Source organism: Myotis yumanensis, unplaced genomic scaffold, assembly GCF_028538775.1.
Source record: "Myotis yumanensis isolate MYYU_CA2020_CCGP unplaced genomic scaffold, mMyoYum1.0.hap1 SCAF_6, whole genome shotgun sequence".
Taxonomy (NCBI): Eukaryota; Metazoa; Chordata; class Mammalia; order Chiroptera; family Vespertilionidae; genus Myotis; species Myotis yumanensis.
In genome coordinates, this window is record NW_027223757.1 from 83500291 (window position 1) to 83524415 (window position 24125).

Here is a 24125-nt window from a genome sequence, read left to right on the forward strand (position 1 = left end):
CACTGAGCTGTCATCCTGCTTGGCTGTGTAAGCAGACAATACAGAAGTGGGGAATGGAGTACTAGCATTAATTATCTGATGAAGAGCCAGCCTTCACGTTTTTCTGACATGTATTGAGTGGATAATAGAGAAAATCTCAAAAGGAATTAATGAAATAAAAATAATTTTGTCAACATTAATGAAAGCTCACATGTCTGCATTTTACCATCAATTTGAGGGCATCCTTAGAAAATTAAACGGAATAAAACTGAGTATTGACTGTACAGTGGGGGTATTGTATCAATGTTAAAATTCTCTGAATTTGATATTTGTATTGTGGTTGTTGGAGAATATCCTTGACCATAGGAGATATATACTAAAGTTTACAGGCGTGGCGGGGCAAAGGGTTATGGTGTCTGCCACTCACTCTAGAATAATTCAGCAAAATAATAATAGCAATAATATGAGAGAGAGCATGCATACAAATTTGGACGGATGTCAACACTCATAGAATCTAGGTGAAGGATATGTAGGTATTTGTAGATTCTCGCAATTTTTCTGTAAGTTTAAAAGTTTTCAAAATATAAAGTTAAAAAAGGCAAGGCACAGTGATTCCTTATCAAAGTCAGACATTTGATTGAGAACAGACAGATGCAATCAACTGGAAGAAGCTCCCCAGAGGGCCCGGTGCATGCTCTCTGGGCCTGTTTCTCTCAGGAATGTCTTGGAAGGTCCAAAGTACCTGTGGACAGAGGCATGGAATTAAAGGTTGTGTTCCATTAAAAGACTGAATTCTCTGCCCTAGCCGGTTTGGCTCGGTGGATAGAGCGTTGGCCCGTGGACTAAAGGGTCCAGGTTTGATTCTGGTCAAAGGCACGTACCTCATTGCAGGCTCGATTCCTGGCCCTAGTCAGGGGTTCATATGGGAGGCAACCAATCAATGTGTCTCTCTCACATCCATCTTTCTCTCTGTTTGTTTCTCCCCCATGCCTTCCACTCTCTAAATATCCATGGAAAAAATATCCTTGGGTGAGGATTAACAACAAACAAAGAGACTAAGAGTTCTCAACCAACACACTCAACCCATGAAGTGGGGCCACCTGGGACCACCTGGGGCAAAAGACACCATCCACTCTGGGAGAGGCTCTGCCTTTTCTCCTCTCCACGGAGAAGCCGCTCAAAAGCCTGCTCTTCTGGGCTGGCCTCCAGTTTTTATGCTATTTTTTTGAAGGTGTTTTTAACCCACCAGGAGAGTACAAACTCTGTATCAAAGGGATCGCTGACTGCCAACTGTCCAGCTCCTTAACTTCTCTTATCTCACTCTTCAGCATGTTGGCCTTCTCCTTTACCCAGAAAGGCAAGCTGCAAGGAGAAAACAACACCCTGAGTTTGCATTTGTCTGATGCAAAATTTATAAGCATGGTCAGTAAGAAGGCCTCCAATTTAGAAGATCAGTGTCAACATAAAACACCATGCCAACTGTTCACCATTTGCCCCTGCCCCGCACCCAGATCTTTCTTCTTCTGCCCTTCTCTGTCCGGGAAGCTGACCCCTGCAGCTGTCATTAGCTTGACTCCTCTCTGAGTTGGGCTTGGCTAATGAGAGGAACCAACCGAAGATGAGGTGAGGAGACAGGGTGGGATGTTTCTTACCTAATTCCTGCCCTGTCTCCTGAGGTACCCCAGTTCTGGCAGCAGCCACATTCTCCACTGCCACAACTCCTTCTGAACAGCCCTTCTACTCCCACTGCCCTGCAAACCATGATTCCTCCTCTTGCTGCTCAGATTTCGGAGTAGTAAAAGCTTCCCACTGCCGGGAGCCCCTGGGTGCGTCACCTTCCCATGTGAGTTCTCGCAACTTGCTCACACATCTGTAAACACTTCCTTCATTAAACTGCCTTCAGAATCCCAGCTGAGTGTGCCTTCTGTTTTCTGCCAGGACTTCAGCTAATGCAAACACCCAGGGTCCTCCCAGATCTGTTGAGATTTGAAATGACATATGCTGGGCTGGGCTGTGTGTGCAGCTCTATCAGGCAGTGAGACTAAGAATGTTTTTATGTTTTGGTAGCTAGAACTTCCATTCTTTTAAGGCAGTGGTTCTCAACCTTCTGGCCCTTTAAATACAGTTCCTCATGTTGTGAGCCAACCATAAAATTATTTTCGTTGCTACTTCATAACGTAATGTTGCTACTGTTATGAATCATAATGTAAATATCTGATATGCAGGATGGTCTTAGGCGATGCCTGTGAAAGGGTCGTTAGACCTCCAAAGGGGTCGGGACCCACAGGTTGAGAACCGCTGTATTAAGGAGAAATGCACCATGGGTGGGGGAAAGCCCTAATAAACCTGTTGAGGGTAGGGAAGAACCTGCAAGGAGAAAGAGAAGTATCATGTAGACCAAAGCATGTCAAACTCGCAGCCCGAAGGCCACATGTGGCCCACAATGAATATTTTTGCAGCCCAGCCAATACAACGATATGTAAGAAACGTTTTAATAAAAATTTCATAACTTAATTTTTACAGTATCCTGTTCTACATAATTATTAATAACGAACTACAATGTTCGCTAATGACCAATTACTATAACTGTGTTGCATTCATTTCCTTTACGTGCCTTACTCACAGGCGCACCATTTCTCTCCACTAATGCTAGCAGCAAATATTTTAGCAGTCGATGGCCACATCATTAGTCTTTACTGACTTGTTTGGTGTGCGCAACAGGAAATATTTCACTTTCAGAGAACAAGAAAAATAGGTTTGTTTGTGTTACGCTTATTAATTTGTGCAGTTATTCAGTGTCTGGTAAGTTAATGTTCAAGAAAAAACATTAATTTTTATTAAAATGTACTATTACTTTATGTTAACGATGACTCATTTATTTCAGCCCTTTGTATTGAGCATGTCTCTATCGAAATAAACCTACGTTTCTTTGAAAACTGAAGCTTTTGGATTTTTTTTGCAGCCCACATAAACTTAAACCTTGTTTATTTGGCCCATGTTAGTCTTTGAGTTTGACATGCTTGATGTAGACAATATTGGGCATGAAGGTTATCATTTAAAGCTATCATTTAAAGACAAACCCAAATAATAGAAGCCCAAGTAAAAATAGCAGAACAAAAAGTAATATACTGACACTCTTTCTAGGTTGGAACCTTACTTCAGTAAATAAAGTTCAGAATGGAACTAAGCCAAAATATGAGAACAGATGAATGATACTTTATTCAAATACAGGAATACTCCAATGGCTTCCTCTCTGCCTTTTCACACTCTAACCATCCTCTCTGGCTGCACTCATTTAAGCATCTGTCTTTCTTTGCCAACAATCTCTTATGTTTCAGAAATCAGGGACCTTGTCTTTTTGCTCCATTTACGCCCCCCCACACACATAGTGCATACCTAGCACACCACCTGGCATCTGGCAGTTTGTCAATCATATCTTGTGAGCAACCCAGCTGTCAGAATCCTCAGAGACTTGCCTCCAAGTGTCTCACCAACAACCCTCTATACAAACTGCCCTGCCTACCTGCTGGGATTCAAAAGGTCCCTGTGTGTTGGGTGTCTATGAGTTCCTCCATAGGAGAAAATAATAATTGATATTTTCATAAAGATCCTATATAATAAAAGCCTAATATGCTAAGTGTCTGGTCGTCTGGTCATTCATTCAACCAATCAAAGCGTAATATGCTAATGATATGCTAAGGCCGCTCAACCGCTTACTATGATGTGCACTGACCACCAGGGGGCAGGAGCTCAATGCAGGAGCTGCCCCCTGGTGGTCAGTGCGCTCCCACAGGGGGAGCGCTGCTCAGCCAGAAGCGAGGCTCATGGCTAGCAAGCACAGTGGCAGTGGTGGGAGCCTCTCCTGCCTCCGTGGCAGCACTAAGGATGTCCGACTGACGGCTTAGGCCCGCTCCTCTAAGCCATCAGTCAGACATCCCCCAAGGGCTCCTGGACTATGAGAGGGCGCAGGCCAGGTTGAGGGACCCGCCTCCCACCAAGTGCACGAATTTTGTGCACCAGGCCTCTAGTAGGATAATAACAAAAACATGGTGGGAGAACTCACTTGGGAATTCGTGGAAGAGGTTCAAGTGGAATAAATGTATCAAGTTTCTTTTCATAAGGCACTCTGAAAAACAGAAAGGTGGTCATAAAATTGACTTGCATCTACAGCAAAGAGGTCAATACATCATTGCGTTCAATAAGATGTCTTATTTTCTCATTTTAATTGTCATCTATGGGCTTCAAAACTGTAAGGGCCGTAATGCCTATTTTATCATTTTTAATGAACATCATTAAATCAAACAGTTAATTTTTAATTGGTATTTTTAATGTAATACACCAACTATTTTTCTTTTAATTTAATGACCTTCCCTTTTTCCTTAGTCACTTTGTTCTAAGTTTAGTTCCAAGTATAAGTGAACCCAACTAGTAATCACTAATCAAAAACCTAATTCCGTATGAAAATAGAAAAGTCTTAAAAGTTGTGGTAATAATAATAGGAGTAAAATTAACAACCACTTTTTGTAGTAAAGATCCTACGTATAATTTTAATTATATACTCATATGTGTGCATACATTAATGAACTACATATGGACATTTTTAGGAATTTTCACCAACCATGTTTTGTTGAGATCTACCCTTTTTAAAATGGAATTTATATGTAGTAAAGAAAGATACAAGTCCTTTCAATTTAACTAAATAACCCTGGTATTAGCATATACTTACAATGAAAAATTCACTGGTGGGAGAGTTGCTCCTACTTTGTAGAAGTCCTTACTCTGTTCTGGGTACATATATGGATTATCTCCTGGAGTTAACGTTGGGATTCCATTCCTGGAATCAATATCTGTGAACGATGTTTTAAAAAAAAATCATTAAAATGCCTAAAAATGATCTACAGATTTGCTTTAAGGATTGCTGTGAGGATGGAAATAAGATAATGTAGTGCTTTATTGTGAGGTGCATACAGGTGTCTTAAAGTTCTGTTTATAATTGGCTTCCCTTGAGAAGATGACTAAAGTGTGAACCTACGTTGGGGACATTTTCTGAAAGGTGTTATGATTACCTCACCTTGGGAAAGAAGAATAGCTAAGATTTGGATTAAAATGAATGATGAATCTGAGACATCTCTGCACAAGGAGCAAAAACTCTGGCTTAGCCCGGCCAGCATAACTCAGTGGTTGAGCATCAACCTAGGAACCAGGAGGTCACAGTTCAATTCCCGGTCAGGGAACATGCCCGGGTTTCGGGCTTGATCCCCCGTGTGGGGTATGTAGAAGGCTGCTGATCAGTGATTCTCTCATCGTTGATGTTTCCATCTCTCCCTCTCCTTTCCTCTCTGAAATCAATAAAAATAGACATTTTTTAAAAAACTCTAACTTAACTCTTTCATCCCTGAGCATGAGTGCCCTTTGAGTCCCTGAATCCTATAAAGCTTGAGAAGCAACTGTCTTTGGGGCCGTGCCTCTCAGGGGGAAAATAGGTAACGAGAGTCCTGCTCCTCCCTCTGCTTCAAGGACTGGGGCTGTGCTGCACCAGGAGGTGGCCTTCCCCGTGAAGAGGAGCCACACTGCTTATTTAGCTAGAACTATGACACCCAACTCAGCCCCTTCCAAAACCTGGGAACAAGTAACAGATGAGTAATCACTTGAGCTCGAAAGGAGACAGCTGGTACAAGATAGTCACTTAAACCCACCTATCCGACACCAGATGCAAGAGAGAACAAGCCTGGACCGCAAGACAAACTGGCCTTGGGATCATGTTACGGGCCCCGGACTGAAGTGGTCCGTTTGTGCTCATCAAAGCCCAATAAGACACGAACAGGAGTTTGCAGCCAAGAAAGGAAGGATTCATTAAGGAGATGGCACCATGCCCAAGAGTCACAAGTGAGCTAATGCTCAAAGACCTGGCTCCCCGATGGCTTCCAGGCGATGGATTATATAGGGGGAAAACCATCAATCATGGTGGCTGAAGGAGTTAGGGTCATGGTCTCTACTGATGGGTTGAGGCTAGGGGTAATTGATCGTTGCATCTGGTCCTGATGTTAGCCATGGAGTTCTTCTTTCTGAATTTGCAAGGATTTGTTCAGTGGGATCTGTTCTGCTTTTCTGGGCGCTGAGCTAACAACTGAGGCCAAGACATTATCTTTTTTTTTTAAGCAGCTCTCTTTTTTTATTAATTAGTTTATTTGTTGTTGTTAATCTTCACCTGAGGATATTTTTCCATTGATTTTTAGAGAGAGTGGAAGGGAGGGGGGAGAGGGAAACATTGAGGTGAAAGAGGCACATCGATTGGATTCCTAACGCCAGAGCCTGCAACCGAGGTACGTGGCCTTGACTGGAATCGATGCTCTTTCCGCTGAGCCAAACCGGCGAGGGCTAAGACATTACCTTTAGTTTGACTGAGAATTCTGACTGTAGTCAGTAGCCCAGGACCTTGTTCCTAAGACTAGTGGATGCTGACCAGGGCCTCACTGTCCCGAGGCTTAATGAGTAAGCAAGGGAGAAGGAGGTGAGTGAGTCAAGGCCCTGGGTGAAGCCAGTTTGAGTCAAAGGGGAAGGGCAGATTTAAAAAAAATACGTTTCTGGGCTGTTACAATTAGAAGCAGGGCTAGAGGCACCCAGAGAACAGGACTCATTGTCTTCCTTTTAAATGCTGGTTTGGATATCACTCCATTCAACTGTACCTATGAGGCGAGCCAAAGGAAGAGCTAGGAAGGTTTTTGATAAACTGCTTCCAACTTTCCCAAATTCCTCCACCAAACTCAGAAAAGCCACCTCCCAACAGGTGGAATTACTGGAGAATTTAATTATTTTACCATTCTCTTTCAAAAGCCTTTTCAATTGCTACTACTCTTCACCTGAATTTTTTATTAGCTCTTAAGAGTAATGCAATCGCATCAACCACACCCCCGTGTGGAGTGCCTGCTGGGTCTGAGTGCAGAGGGTTCCAAGCAGGGAGAGTGGAGTGACCCTATCTTTTGAGTCCCAAACCAGGACACTGAGAAGTAAAGAGGAGGCGACAGCAAGGGGTGGTGAGAAGGGCTGGGACTTTGGAGTCAGTCGTGCCGGAGTGCAAATTCAGTTCTGCAGTTGCTAGTTCCGTGCCCTCCAGCTACTTATGTAACTTCCCTACGCCTTTTTATAAATTGTCTCCTTCAAATGTCCACTTTGCAGAGTCATCATGAATACTTAATGAGAATAATCTGGCCCCATAGTAAGCGCTCACGTAGCATTTGTTATTATTATTGGAAATCAGGACGAGGCTAATAGCACCCCCATTCCAAATTTGTTTTTTAATTTGGAAAATGCGATTGCCAACTAGCAAAGGTATAAACCTTTGCCTAGGGAATCTTATCTAGATGGGGAAATAAGACTTGTATATAAGGAAGTTAAAGAACATTATATTAAGTGGTAAATGCCATATACTACAGGATAGTAATCCTAACATTTTAGCACACCTCAGCATCCCCTACGGAACTTGTTAAAAATGCTACCCCCTAGATCCCAACCTAAGAATTCTGTTTCAGAAGATCTGGAATTGTTCCCAGAACCAGCATTTAAAAAATATATATATTTGTATTGATTCCAGAGAGGAAGGGAGAGGGAGAGAGAGATAGAAACCTCCATGATGAGAGAGAACCATCATCGGCTGCCTCCTGCATGCCCTCCACTGGGGATCGAGCCCACAACCTGGGCATGTGCCCTGACTGGGAGTCGAGCCCTGACCTCCTGGTTCATAGGTCAACGCTCAACCACTGAGCCAAGCTGTCTGGGCCAGAACCAGCATTTTTTTAAAAAAATATTTTTATTGATTTTTTACAGAGAGTAAGGGAGAGAGATAGAGAGTTAGAAACATTGATGAGAGAGAAACATCGATCAGCTGCCTCCTGCACATCCATCCCCTACTGGGGATGTGCCCGCAACCCAGGTACATGCCCTTGACCGGAATCGAACCTGGGACCATTCAGTCTGCAGGCCGACGCTCTATCCACTGAGCCAAACCGGTTTCGGCGAGAACCAGCATTTTTTTAAAACAAACTCTCAGTTGATTATGATACAGGTGGTCTGAGGACAACTTCGAATCTACTAAATTTCACAAGATAATGTCAGCAAGCAGAAAAAGAACCAATGGCTTGTGTCCAAGTATAAGATGTTACTTTTAGGGGAAATCTCCCAAACAACACCTCTGAGATCATATGCTTGTTTAAACTATCTATAACAATAAAAGGGTAATATACTAATTAGACCAGACGGAGCTGGGCTGGAGAGAAGCCCGGTCCCAGATGCCAGAGGGAAGCCTGTGCTGGCAGCTGGGGGAAGGAAGGCCTACTCTTGCAGGAATTTTGTGCATCGGGCCTCTAGTTAGGTATATTATGGGATCCTGATATAATTTCTGAGTATTCCACAAAAACAGGTATCAGCCCAAAGTGCTGGCCATTGTGTATCAATAGCTGATGGATCCATAACACATCATGCTTGTTTATGCTTTCAGGTAATCTCCTAGCGAGAAAGATGTGCAGGAGGTAGAAAATTGACATACACATTAAAATTAAAGATCCATATCAAGGAGCAAACTGAAGTCAATAAAAAATATATTTTTTTTTAAAAGGCGTAGGTCGGTTTGGCTTAGTGGATAGAGCATCGGCCCTCGGACTGAAGGGCCTGGGGTTTGATTCTGGTTAAAGTTGCAGGCTCGATCCCTGGCCGGGGTGGGGGCGCATGCAGGAGACAACTAATCAATGTGTCTCTCTCACATCGATGTTCCTCTCTCTGTGTCTCTCTCATCCTTTCCACTCTCTCTAAAAATCATTGGTTCTTTTTCTGCTTGCTGACCGAAACCGGTTTGGCTCAGTGGATAGAGCGTCGGCCTGCGGACTGAAAGGTCCCAGGTTCGATTCCGGTCAAGGGCATGTACCTGGGTTGCGGACACATCCCCAGTGGGAGATGTGCAGGAGGCGGCTGATCGATGTTTCTCTCTCATCGATGTTTCTAACTCTCTATCTCTCTCCCTTCCTCTCTGTAAAAAATCAATAAAATATATTTAAAAAAAAAATATCCTCGAGTGAGGATTAACAACCAAAAAAGAAGTCATTGCACAATCACCTAAGAAGTAATCAAACTATGACAAACCAGATATCAGTTTACAAGGAATACACAGGACAGATCTAGCTGGAAGCAGGGCGGGGGGGCCGGCAGGGTGAAAAAAAAAAGAAGAAATACACAGGACAGAGGAACCTGCCAAATATATCAAGGAATGTAATCAGCTAAATCCTGACTGTGGCAAACTCTAGACTAGGGATAAACGAGTTTCCTCACCAGATAAATTGCAAGGGAAAAAAGGAGGGGGACCTATATATTACTTAATCCTCACCGGAGGATATTTTTTCATTGATTTTTAGAGAGAGTGAAAGACAGAGAGAAATACCAATGTGAGAAAAACACTTTGATTGGTTGCCAGGCCGGGGAGGAGTCTGCAACTAAGGCATGTGCCCTTGACTGGAATCGAACCCAGGACCCTTTGGTTGGCAGGCCAGTGTTCTATCCACTGAGCCAAACCAGCTAGGGTGGAACCTATATATTAAAAGAGACTTTGCAACTAATTTTGAAGTGTGAACCTTATTTAGATCCTAATTGAGACAAACTATAAATATTTTTTAAATTATGGCATTTGTGAAGCAATTGGATATTAGAACACGGAATATTTGATGATATTAGTGAATTGTTGCTGTTTTTCTAAGCTATGAGAAGGGTATTGTGGTCATGTTAATAAAAATAATCCTTATCTATTAGAGGTACATGCGGATACATTTACAGATGAAACTATATGACGTCTAGAACTTGTTTTAAAATAATTCCTGGGGAGAGGGGTGAAATGAAACAAGGTTAGTCACATGTTGATCATGGTTGAAGCTAAGTGATGGGCACATCTGGTTACATTATGCTCTTCTCTCTACTTTGGCACATGTTTGAAAATGTCCTTACTAAAAAGTTTTCCTTTTTAATGAAGGTAATCGGGGTTACCACTAGAGTAGGGGGAGGAAAGATGTTGTATTTAGGGAGGGGCCTATTGGAGGCTTCAAATATAAAGATAATATGCCATTTCTTAAAAGGAGCGAGAAGCATATACGTGTTTTGAAATTTTATTCTATGTAGTCAATAAATACACCTCAGTATTTATTTTATTTTTAAACATAAAAGGAAGAAAGGAAACGAAATAATCACAAAATTTAGCATAATGTTGAATTAGGAGGGAAGTGATGGGTTGGGGTTAGGACTTGGATCATATTGATAATCTCCTTCACTTTTTTAAAATATGTTTTTATTGATTTTAGAGAGGAAGGGAGAGGGGGAGGGAGAGAAACATCAATGATGAGAGAGAATCATTGTCATCTGCCTCCTGCATGCCCCACATTGGGGATTGCGCCCACCACCCAGGCATGTGCCCTGACCAGGAACCGAACCATGACCTCCTGGTTCATAGGTGGATGCTCAACCACTGAGCCATACTGTCGGGCTCCCATTCACTTTTTTTTTAAAAAACTTTAATATATGATATCACGCTATGTTTAAACTTCCACAGCTTGCTTCTTTTTTGTTATTGTTAATCCTCACTGGAGGATTTTTTTTTTCCCATTGATTTTTAGGGGAAGAGAAAGAGAGACTGATGTGAGAGAGACACATCAATTGGCTGCCTCCCTGCCCCCCTTCCCCCCGCCCGCAACTGGGGCAAATGAACCTGCAACCCAGGTACATGCCCTCGGCTGGTAATCGAACTCTCGACCCTTCTGTGCGCAGTCAGACGCTCTACCACTGAGCCATGCCGGCCAGGGCACCCCATTCACTTTGGCTGCACACCGTCACTGGCCCAGTTCTGGTCAGCGAGACATGAGTGGAAGAAGGTCTCCTAAGGACCACATGGTAAAACTTTTCCTTCCTCCTAAACGGGGACAGCAACAAGAGAGTTTCCTCTTTTTCTGGTCGTAAATATAGACATGGTGCTTGGAACGGCAACAGCTATCTTGTGACCATAAATGATAAGCATTTTTGATAAGGCAAACTCCAACACTATTAAGAATGACAGCGCCTAAAGACAGAATGAGCCCATATCTTTGATGACATTACTGGGCAACTAGACCATACAGGCCACCTAGATGTCAAAGCTTCTTGTTAGACACATAATAAATATCTTATGATTTAAGCCTCTGATAATTTGGCTTTTCTCTTACTGCAGGCAAGAGCATTCCTAAGTAATACACACCTAAACTTGGTCCCTTCTTGGTTTTTCTCAGTTGTTTCAGGTTTAAACCAGTTGCCCTGGCCGGCTTGGCTCAGTGGATGGAGCATCAGCCTGCAGACTGACGGGTCCTAGGTTCGATTCCAGCCAGGGTCACATACCTGGGTTGCGGGCTCAATCCCCAGTGGGGGGTGTGCAGGAGGCAGCCAATCAGTGATTCTCTCTCATTATTGATGTTTCTCTCTCCTTCTCCCTTCCTCTCTGAGATCAATAAAGAAATATATATTTTTTAAAAAAACAGTTAAATCTGTCCTTCTTGTTCTACCCTATGGCTACATCTCAGTTGGGAGTGGGAAGTAGGGGTGTGCACAGCAGGCTTACATGACTTCCAGGCTTTGGGTCCTGGGCTACTGTCTACATACCACACTGGTATCTGCTGCTCGCCTTATCTCTGCTCCTCTCTGAGAGTTGGCATTTATTTCTGTTGTCTGCTAAAATGTGACATCCAGTCTGAGCCTCAGGAAGCCATCCCCTCCACAGTGCATCACGTGAAGCATAAGTTTATTCTCATAAGATCCCTGGCTTGGCGATTCATGGTGCATTACACCGTGGCCTCCCGCACCCCATGGTGAGCTCTCCTGGCTTGTTCTCTCTCTTTCTCTCATTCCCTCATTCCTTCACTCTGTCCCAACCTCCACAGCCTTCACAGGGCACCGAAAGGCAGCTATTCTTCCCCACCTCCTGGGTGGGCGAGCGCTGAGGCTGGCTTTCTGTCCATTGCCCACAGCTTTCACTGCTATCCAGCTCAGAGTCCGGGCAGAGGCCACCTCCCTCTGAGGCTCGAGGTCCTCCCCCAGCCACACTCTGAGGCAGAAGCCCCTGCTGTTTTCATGTCCAATCACCCATAGATTTTGAACTCAGGAGTTGGGCTCCTCAATGTCCCCCTATCAGTGACTATCCTCCTACCTCCTCTAGTCTGGCTTTTCATGTATTCTCTACCTAAACAAAATCCTTGGGTTTCAAAGCTATTTGTTGCTGATATGAATTTAAAAGCCTATTTTAAAACAACAACAAAAATGAGTACTTTCTATTTCTTTTTCTTTGTATTCCTGCTACAGCGATTCTATTCATCCCTGAAGCTGTGGCTGCCTCCCACACTGGTGTTTCTGTAGAAGAGTGTGCCATAAAAGGTCTGCTGGTACTCAGCAACACTTTAGAGTCTTTAATAAATTATGGGACACAGAACTCACCAAGTTAGATAGATAGGTAGATAGATAGATAGATAGATAGATAGATATGCTCATGACAATGACCTTTAATTAAATAAGCTATGTAATAATACACACTTCAGGCTAAGGAGTATGGGATGTTTTCCTTGTGAAAAAATCAAGTACAGTGTACATGCATGTGACAGACAGCATCTAACTGAAATATACATGATTTCCTTCAAACTCCCATGAAGGTTTCTATTAATAAGTATCTGAGAGAACTTATCTGCTGGCTGAAATGTCACATTAGCATTTCATGAGATCCAGAGAAAAACAAAAACGTGGATCAGCGTCTGCTGTGAGTTCTTTGCTAAAAAGTGCAGCCTGCCAACCATCCCCTTCACTCGCCTATCATCCTGGCTGCACTGGCTGGCACGGTGGCCTCGCAGGGCTGCCCCAGCCACGAAATGCTGGGCCTGCAGAGTCACCACTCAAGGGTGTTTTCTTTTACATATATATATATATATATATATATATATATATATATATAATTGATTTTTTACAGAGAGGAAGGGAGAGGAAGAGAGAGTTAGAAACATCAATGAGAGAGAAACATTGATCAGCTGCCTCCTGCACACCCACCACTGGGGATGTGCCGGCAACCAAGTACATGCCCTTGACCGGAATCGAACCCGGGGCCCTTCAGTCCGTAGGCCAACGCTCTATCCACTGAGCCAAACCGGTTAGGGCTCAGGGTGTTTTGAGGCGTTGCACAGTTAAGGCCCAGGGGGACCACATTACCATATTTCTTCCTTCCGAGGCACTTGTCCACCGTCCTCTCTGCCAGAGACCTCCTGTTGCCGAGGAAGACGCCCTGGAAGAAGCACTGCTTCCCGATGTGGTAGGTGTGGATGTTGGTGCTAAGCCTCGGGTAAAATGTCCACTCTGGGCGCTGCCCGTCTTCTGCAGGACATCAGAAAGCCTTCCATTAGCACCGCTGCCAGCCCCAGAATGCAATGGGACAACAAGAGGTCGAGAAAACTCCCCAGGCACCCTCTGGCTGTACACCCGCTATCCACATGCAGAACTCCTTGGTCCTACATCAGGGCAGGTTGGCCGCTGTGGGACTAGACACGAAAGGAAGGGAAGTGGGGAGAAAGCTAAGAGGCCTCTTTTTTTTTTTTTTTCCTTTTTACCCTCTCCTCCAAAAATGAGGCCAATTTTTATGGCTGGAAGTGATGTATGGGTTGGGAAGCTCAGAGACAGTTTTACAAGCAACTGTGGCCCAACCTTCACGCTGATGAGCAGGTAGGTAGAAGGAAATGCCCATCAACCAGGGAAGGGCTGGGCCAGCGGTGACAACTTAACTGGGTGGAATATGGTGTTGGCAGCAACAGTGGCATATGCGTGCACGACAGTGACACTGGCATATGTGTACATGTGATTATGCAAATGAGAAAGGCTGCTGCGAGCCCTCAGGCAACTTACTGAACCTCTCAGTGCCTTTGTCTCCTCATCCTATACTTTTCCTTAAAATTGCTGAAGGGATTTTACCCAATAAAAGATCCCCTGAAAGCTCTATGGTTGCTTGAGAAGCACTTGGGCTCTGTGGTCGCCAAGAAAGAACAAAGGCTTTGGAAGCAGCCAAGTTTGGGTTCTGAGCCCATCACTCTACTCACTTGCCATGTGTGCTTGTGAGTCACTGAATCTCTCCCAGCCTCAGACTCCTTCTGTATGAAATTATTAGCTACATGGATCTATATGTATTGACACAGAAAGAGCTTCAGGATCTATTTACTTTGAGTGAAAATAGTTTGTATACTATTTTCTAATAGTGAAAATATGGTCGAATACTACCACCCATCTATCTATGCATACGAACATATGCATTTCACAGTTTTGGAAGAATAGTGTATATCTTAAACTCTTCACGGCTTTTGGGCAGAATGGGAATATTGCTGGAGAACACTGGGGAAGAGGTTTCTTTATATATTTTATATATTTCTTTTTTTAAATCCTTATCCAAGGATTTGTTTTATTGATTTGAGAGAGAGAGAAAGAGAGAGAGAGAAACATTGATGTGAGAAAGAAACATTGATTGCTTGCCTCCCCTATGTGCCCTGACTAGGAATCGAGGCCACAACCTAGGTATATGCCCTGATGGGGAATCAAACTCGCAAACTTTGGTGTATGGGACAATGCTCCAACCAACTGAGCCACCCAGCCAGGGCTATCTACTTTATTATTTTAGCATTTTGATACCGTTCTTTTATGGTCTTTATATAAAGGCATTTTATTTTTGAAGAACGTGTAACGATGTTTTCCCCAGCATAGTCGTTGTGAGAGTTAGAGATGAAGCGTGTCAAATGCCTGGCGCCTAGTGGGTCTTCGGTGCATGGCACCCAACAGATGGCGGACTCCTGGACGGACCCTGGGCTTGGAGGCACGTGGAGGAGGGTCTAGGACTCACTTGTCTGCGGCTTTAGCAGGCTACACTCCTTGAGGTATTTATCCTTTTGGATTTCAGGCAGTGAGGTTTCAGAGGAGTGATCAGAATGCGAGCCGGAGGATTTCAGGTCCAAATCTGCAGCAGGGCTGGCAAGGAAGCAGAAGGGTTAGGGTCTTCCAGGTGCTCGGGCTGGTATTTAGAACCCGATCTTACACATCTTACACCAGAATTACCCTCACTTATGATGATTAGGCATACCCTTCCATACACACCCGTGAGCATGTAATTCATTTATTCACAATTTGAGAGACCAAAACATATTCAAAAGACGCATGCTTAAAAATAGTTTGGTGGATTCTCAAAAAATGTAATATAGAATTACCACAAAACCCAGCAATTCCACTCCTGGGCATTTAGGGTTTACCCAAAAGAATTGAAAACAGAAGCTCAGTGGGTTGGAGCATCGTCCCATACACCAAAAGGTTGCAGGTTAGATTCCCCATCAGGGCACATACCTAGGTTACAGGTTCAATCTCCGACTGGGGTACATAGGGGAGGCAACCGATCAATGTTTCTCTCTCACATTGATAGATCTCTCTCTCTCTCTCTCTCTTTCTCTCTCTCTCTCTCTCTCTCTCTCAACATATCCTTGGGTGAGGATTTTAAAAAAAGAACTGAAACAGACAAACAGATATATGTACATAAATATTAATTGCAGCATTATTCATAACAACCCAAAAGTAGAAAACACTCAAATGCCCATCAAAAAATGAATGGATAAACAAAATGTCGCGTAGACATACAGTGGAATATTATTCAGACATAAGATGGAATGAAGTTCTGATATACTACACATAGATGAACATTAAAAATATTATGTTAAGTGAAATAAGCCAAAACACAAAAGGACAAATACTGTATGATCCCACTTACATGAAGTATCTAAAATAGGTAAATTCATAGAGACAAAAGGTAGATTTAGTATCAGGGGCTGAGGAGAGGGGAGAATTGGTAACTATTGCTTATTAGATACAGAGTTTCTGTTTGGGGTGGTGAAAGTATTTTAAAAATAGTAGTGATAATTGCACAACACTGTAAGTATAATTAATGACACTGAACTGTACACTTAAAACAGAGAGCCCAGCCGGTGTGGCTCAGTGGTTGAGCGTCAACCTATGAACCAGGAGGTCACAGTGCAATTCCTGGTTGGGACACATGCCTGGGGTTGCAGGCTTGATCCCAGTAGGGGGCATGCAGGAGGCAGCCAATCCATGATTCTCATCATTGATGTTTCTATCTCTCTCTCCCTCTCCCGTCCTCTCTTTGAAGTCAATAAAAGCATATTTTAAAATAAATAAAATATGGATAAAATGTAAATGATCGGCTATGTATATTTTACCACATTTTTTTAAAAAAGGGGATACATGTTACTACATTGATGAACCTTGAAAACATTGTGTTAGATTTAAAAAGTTAGACACCAAAACCCACATATTGGTGATCCCATTTATATGAAATGTCCAGAATAGGCAAATCTGTAGAGATAAAAAGTAGATTAGTGGTTGCCTAAAGCTGGGGAGTAGCAGACAAAAAAGATGCATGTTCAATAAGACCATTAAATGGAAATTAAAAAGCAATAACTATGAAAAGAAGAGGAAATAATCAAAATCAAACCTAGATTGAAAGGGTTCTATAATAATGGAGCAGTATGCTTGGTACTGAGCTTCTTGGCAGTCGAAAGGACCTACAAGGTACTGTGGGTGTCAGCAGAAAAAGCAGCTGGTGTGAGCAGCTTTGCATGGGATGGATGGCCTTGGCCAATGTTTTCAGTATCTGTTATCAAGTCATGGGCCCTTTTTTCATAAGATTACATCACCCTTATATTTGAATAGCTTCAAAGCAACTTCATATGCTTGTGTTTGCTCCCTACCAACAATCCTGTGATGCAGGTTGGGCCAATAGAATCATTTCCACCTAAAAGGAAAATGGACCTTCAGAGAAGTTAAGGATAAAACACACCTAGGAAGGGTCAGAGCTTGATCTGCAGTCGCACTCTAGACTGTGTTGCCTAAAAAATCATAACAAATCCTAGTACAATAACTCACAAGTTTTAAATAAACATATCTTTGAACTTTGGTAGGGTGCAGATAGAGCAAAAAATAAAAATACAGTAACTCAGAACCTCCAGTTCAGAACATATGGTCATTTTGACATTGGGATAAAATAAATCTCTGCTAAATATTTTTGAAAAGGCTTTGCTGAACAAACTGCATAAAAAGATTGCAAGGATAGAGGACACTTTCTAGAAGAACTTTAGAAGTATTCACCTACTTTGTTTGCTGCACAAACATCTGAATACATTTTGTGGTGGGCAGTGTTCTGGACACTGGGGATCCAAACACAGCCCCTGGTCTCAAGGAGCTTAGCGTCGAGGCGCAGAAGACATGGACAGATAAACAGGTGATGGTGGAAGAGTGAGTAAATACAGCATGGGAAGGAACAGGTTTTAAAAAGAATAGTATATGATCTTAATTGTGTCAAATAAATGCATATTTATATGAATAAGAAAGAAATCGAAGTCTTATTCTTATGCATATTAAAAACATCACTATCTATATGTATAAAAGCATAAGTGACCATCCAATTGTTCTACCAGTAGTTATGATGCGCACTGACCAGTGGGCAGGCGATCAATGCACAGGCATGGAAACATGGAACAGACTGATGAATCTTAGAGAGGTGAGGGGAGGAAGAGATTAACCAAAGATCTTATATGCAAAGCAGAGGCCTGGTGCTCAGATTTGTGCACCAGTGGGGTCCCTTGGCCTGGCCTGCAGGGATCGGTCAGGGAGGGACGTGGGAGGTTGGCCAGCTGGGGAGGGGCCACGGGAGGGCTCCAGGGCATGCCCAGCCCATCTCACTGAGTCTCAATCAGCCAGACCCCAGCAGCAAGCTAACCTATCAGTCGGAGTGTCTGAACCCTGGTGGTTAGTGCACATCATAGTGAGCGGTTGAACAGCCTTAGCATATCATTAGCATATTATGCTTTGATTGGTTGAATGGAATGGATGACTGGACGACTGGACACTTACCATATTAGGCTTTTATTATATAGGATTATTGATATCAGAGAGGGAGGGAGAGAGAGAGAGAGAGAGAGAGAGAGAGAGAGAGAAACATCAATGATGAGAATCATTGATCAGTTGTCTCCTGCACGCCCCCTACTGGGGATCAAGCGTGCAACCTTGGCATGTGCTCTGACCAGGAATCAAACCGTGACCTCCTGGTTCCTAGGTTAATGCTCAACCACTGAGCCATGCTGACCAGGCTATTGTGATTTTTTTTAATGCTGGTTTTATATTTTCAAAATTTTTACAATGAATTGAAATTACTTTCATTATAACAAAATTTGTTAAAATAAGGTTTTCAAAATTTTTACTGTAAAAGATATGTACACAGAGAAAAATACACAAAACATAAACTATAAATACACTATTATAAATAATTATGGAGCCAACATCCAGGACAAGAAACGAACAAAGCAAGGCCAGCCCTCCCCGCCTGCTCCCCAGAAGCCCGATGGCTTACCTTTCCCAGTGAGGTAACTACTATCCTGACTCGGACCCTCACAGTAATCATTTCTCTGCTTTTCTATAAGATTTGCCACCTAGGTGTGTATGTATGTACTCCTAAAACACATAGTTTCGTTTCACCTGCTTTTGAACTTCCTAATAGCAAGCACTTGCACAGCACTTATTATATGCCAGGGAGTCAGCTCATCACTTGCCCAAATTCACACAGATGCTAAGTGGGAGAGCTGGGATTTTAACCTGGTCTGGCTCCAGAATCCATGTTCTTCCCAAAGATGTCGAGCTACCCATCAGACTGTTGGCTCCCTGGTCAGAGTTTGCCCCGCTGCCAATGGCTCCTCACTGGATCCTTACTTACGCTGGGCGAGCAGACACTCTGCAGGGGCCTGGAGACTCACTGACACTTGGACCTGTGACAACAGGAGGCGAGGGGCTGACCCTTTGGCCAGAGGGCATTGTGTTGTGTTGGCAGAGCATCCCTTAGATTCCAGAGAACCCTTGTGTTTAGTACCTGCAACACATAGATATCACCATTTGATCACATTAATGACAATACTTTCCACTGTATCTTGTTCCCTAGATTATAATTTTTAATTAAAAGTGTTTAATGTTGACATAATTGTAGGTGTCCCCCTTTTCCATGCCTTTTGCCCACCTCACCCCCCCCCCAACACTTTTCATTCCCTTGGCCTTCACCAAACTACTGTCCGTGTCCATGGGGTATGCATATATGTTCTGGAACTCATCCCCTCACCTTCTTTATCCAGTCACCACCACCACCCTCTCCTCAGGCACCGGCCAGTCTGTTCCATGTATCCATGCTTCTGGTTCCATTTTGTTTGTCAGTTTGTTTTGTTCATTAGACTCCACATATCAGTGAGATCACATGGTATTTGTCTTTCTCTGACTGGCTTATTTCACTTAGCATAATGTTCTCCAGGTCCATCCATGCTGTTGCAAAGGGTAAAAGTGCCTTCTTTTTTTAACTAACATTTTTTGAGCACACATTGTGTACTGGATATTATGTTGACATCTCACACACATTTTCCCCATTTAATTCTCATAACTACGCACAGACGTAGGTATTATTATGCTTCCATTTTACAGATGAGGAAACTGAGGCTCAGAAGGTGAAGCAACTTGCCTAAAACCACATAGAAAGTAAACATCTTGGCCCAGATTTGATCACAGTCCTTATGACAGCACAGTTTAAAATCCTAACCATTATGTTTAATACTTGCACCTCCTCATAGTCTACTCTGAACTAAGTGAGAGAGATAAGATCTGACTTGAGCTATATGTCACTGTACGTTTACTGAGCATCTCGTTACAATTTTCCAAAGGGTTTGTTCATGGAAAGACTAATGAATATTGCTGGGGATCAGAACCCAAAGAACTGTCCTCAGAAACTCCCATGGGATCCCCCTCACACGGTCGTGTCATCTTTCATTTATATACACAGCTTTCCCACCAGACTGTGTCTTAGCCATCGTAGTAGCTCAGAACACGGCCAGGCACAGAACAGGTGCTCCTACCCAGCACTGCATTCCATCCGGTCCTACTATGCCTTGATTCCCAGCTGCACAGTATGCCCCACATTTGCTGGTCATGAGAACCACCTTGGGGCCCTTGTTCAATAACATGCAGATTCCAGGGCTTTGACCCAGACCTTCCAGGGAAGACCTGGGAATCAGTGTGTTTAAGAAGCACCGCAGGCCCTGGCCAGTTTGGCTCAGTGGATAGAGCGTTGGCCTGAGGACTGAAGGGTCCCAGGTTCAATTCCAGTGGAGGGCGCATGCCCTGGTTGCGGGCTCAATCCCCAGTAGGGGGCATGCAGGAGGCAGCCAATCAATGATTCTCTCTCATCATTGATGTTTTTATCTCTCTCACCCTCTCCCTTCCTCTCTGAAATCAATAAAAATGTATTTTTTTTAAACAAGAAAGCACCTCAGGTGTTTGATTCTCAGGGCCAGCCAAGCGTGGAAAGAACATATTGTTCTGGAACATGCTGTAGGGCCCAGAGCAGCCACAAGGACAGTGAAGGTGTGAGTAGTTGGGATGGAATGGAGCCCAGTGGAGGGTTGAGAAAGGAGCAGAGCTGTGAAAAGGAGAGCACAGGTCCCCAGAAGCTAAAGGAGTAACCACCCATATACTGAGCCTCCAAAGTAGTGGCAAGAAATATAAAATATTCCACACTCTCTGACCACAATGCAATACAATTAGAGATCAATAATAAAAGACAACCAAAAGCATCCATAAGCTTGAAACTCTCCTTCTCCCTTCCTCTCTGAAATCAAGAGTTAATGGTCATGACAAATTATGAGGGTTTTTTTTTTTAATCCTCACCCAAGAATATGTTTTTATTGATTTTTAGAGAGAGAGGAAGGGAGAGAGAGAGAAAGAGAGAAACATTAATGTGAGAGAAACATCAACCATACACTCCCTGACCAGGGATCAAGCCAGAAACCTTTTGGTGTATGGGACAAAGCTCCAATCAATTGAGCCACCAGGCCAGAAACAACCTATGAGTTTTTATGAATGTATAATATTAAAATAAATAGCCAAAGATTTAAAAATGGGCAAAAGATATGACTGGGTATCTATATATAAAACCCTAATATGCAAATAGATCAAACTGCAAAACAACCAAACCACCAGTCGCTATGACATGCTCTGACCACCATGGGGCACGCATGAAACATGGTGGACATCAGCAGCAGGCTGCAGAGCACAGAACATAGCAGGCGCCGGCCATGGTGGGGTAGTGGAGCAGATGAGTGGGGGCGCCAGACCAAGGCAAGGCATCGGTTGCTGTCATTGGGGCGAGCCTCTGGTGGTTACTGAAAATTCTCTGCTCCCACGTGCCACGGTCCAGCCCAGCACTCACACCCACTGCTGGCGCCGGAGCCACTGCTTGCACCTGCTGCCGGTGCCAGCCCCGCTTGCACCCCCAGCTGGCGCCGGAGCTACGGCTCACACCTGCTGTTAGTGCCCGGTGCTGGCTCCGATCACTCGGTGCCATCAGCAGGTGCAAGCAGCGGCTGCTGGCCCTGATCACCCCTCAGGACTTCTCCACCTCCACCTGCTCCTGAGGAGTGATCCAGGCGGCAGCCGCCGCTCACACCTGCTGCAAGCAACAGCCCCGCTCGCACCTGCTGCTGGCACCCAGCACCAACCCGATCGCTCGGCACCACCAGTGGGTGCAAGCGGCTGCTGCCAGCCCCAATTGCCCCTGAGGGCTTCTCCACCTTACGGTGCTCCTGAGGGGCGATCAGGGCAGCAGCCACTGCTTGCACCTGCTGCTGGTGCAGGTCCCAATTGCTCCACACTGGCAGTGGGTGTGAGCGGGGCCGGGGCTGTCAATGCGTGGGAGCAGTGGCGGCGGGGCGGGGCTGCCAGCAGACAGGGGACCAGGGACCATGGCGGGAGGGGCAGGGTGGGCACGCTGAGGGTGGGCCGAGACCCGCCCCTGCGTCCACCGCAGCCTCGTGGCCCACAGTTCCTTTCAAGGTGCACGAATTCGTGCATTGGGCCCCTAGTTTCATTAAATAAAATATACACATACATAAATTTGGGGAAAAGTTCAGCTTCCTTAATCATCAAAAAGCTGAATTTAAAATGAGATACTATTATTTGCCATCAGTTTGCAAACACCCTAGGTTGCTCCCACTTGGAGAAATGGCATTCTTATACATTGCTGGTGGAAATGTCTCCACCTTACTAAGGAGCCTTTGGCCATGAGTGTCCTCTGAAGCCTATGAGAAGTGCACTTTTGACCCAATGGTTCTACTTCTAGAAACATATCTACCAGTATGTAAAAGGTACAGAGTTTATGTATAAGATGCAGAAAGAACCGACACATGTGGAGAAGAAATAAGATTAAGGGCAGAGATGTCATCTAGGTTGATTCTCATATATAAGTTCTCGGTTATTTATTACAGCACTGACTTATGGTAATTTTGCCCATAGGCTTTAACAGCTGTGGCCTTTTCATAGCATGTAAACATTTTTTTAAAAATATATTTTATTGATTTTTTACAGAGAGGAAGGGAGAGAGATAGAGAGTTAGAAACATCGATGAGAGAGAAACATCGATCAGCTGCCTCCTGCACATCTCCCACTGGGGATGTGCCCGCAACCCAGGTACATGCCCTTGACCGGAATTGAACCTGGGACCCTTCAGTCCGCAGGCCGATGCTCTATCCACTAAGCCAAACCGGTTTTGGCAGCATGTAAACATTTTAATTGTATATTTGCCACTAGAGGACTTGAAAGTTCACCAAAGCAAGAATTGGTTGCTACAGATGGTATCAGAGGGGTCCCTTCACAAGTTTTTTTGTTTTGTTTTGTTTTGTTTTGTTTTGTTTTGTTTTGTTTTAGGAGGAAATTGGAATGTATTACATAACCCTGAGCAGTGAGCAGTGAAATCACATCTACCGGTTTGGCATATTTCCTTGTTTGTTTAAGAAGTTTTGTTTTGACAACACAAGTGGCCTGTGGCATGGGTGGACCTAGAGAGCACTGTGCTAGCGAAATAAGCCAGTCAGAGAAAGATAAATACCACATGATCTCACTCATTTGTGGAATATAATGAACAATATAAACTAACGAACAAAAATAGATCCAGATCCAGAGACAGAGAAGCATCGAACTGACTGTCAAACCTCAGAGGGAAAGAGGGGTGGGGGTAAGAAGGGGGATAAGAGATCAACCAAAGGACTTGTATGCATGCATATGAGCATTACCAATGGACACAGACACTAGCGGGGTGAGGGCATGTGCTGGGGGGTGGGAGTGGCCGGGGAGAGGTCAGTGGGGGGAAAATTATATTGTAATAGCTATGTATGGGCCAGGGGGGGTACTTGAAATATCAGGGGGACCACTCTGTAAAGTATATGATTGTCTAACCACTATATTGTACACCTGAAACTAATACAGAATAATATTGAATGTGAACTATAATTGAAAAAAAAGATGGAAAATTGTGTTATATGTTTTTCACCATAAATGAATGAATGAATGAATGAATGAGGCCTGTGGCTGCTATAACAGGGAAGACCTCTGACAGATAAGGACAAAAGAGCAGTCTCTTTGTTAAACTGGCAAACAGCACGTTCTCCAGATTGAACTGACTACAGGATCTTTCCAGAAGTGACTCAGCCTCAAACACGACCGGGAGACACTTGAACGTGGCCTCAAGCTGCCTCTCCACCTCTGCTCTGGTAGAAGGGTCTGAGCCTTTCCACTCCAATACCCATGCTCCCGCGTGTAGAGGCACATCCAGTAACTTTAAGCAGGTCAGTTACCTCTCCGTGCCCAGCTCCCAGGGCTGCCCCACCTCGTATCCAGCTCACGAGGCTGGGGTGAGGAACAAGTAAGCTTAGGTACATCCTTCTTCAAAGGGTCACCATTTATCACAATTGCTACTCAACTGCGATAAATATCCAGCAAGCCGTAAGATAGGGAACTCGGACAAGTCACTAAAATACTATGAGATGAAGAAAGACAGTGCAGCCAAAGGACCCAGTGATGGTTCTGGTGACTAGAAAGGAATTCCGGGGGGGAAGGGGAGTTTGGAAGAAGTTCTGTTTCTCTGGTACCATCTGTAGAATTCAGAATAATGATTTCCATTTGTTTAGGCAGGAACAACACCCTACATAACC

The 24125-nt window shown here is 44.0% G+C and overlaps 1 protein-coding gene across 1 annotated transcript; it reads right to left on the reverse strand.

Annotated features, from left to right (window-relative positions):
- Positions 1 to 636: 636 nt before the first annotated feature.
- On the reverse strand, positions 637 to 19952 carry SPATS1 (spermatogenesis associated serine rich 1). Its single transcript, XM_070419119.1, is given in 9 exon segments — positions 637 to 721; positions 1237 to 1341; positions 4043 to 4105; positions 4706 to 4826; positions 13225 to 13386; positions 14894 to 15018; positions 18821 to 18915; positions 18918 to 18973; positions 19934 to 19952. Coding segments are annotated over 9 exon segments (831 nt in total).
- Positions 19953 to 24125: the final 4173 nt, after the last annotated feature.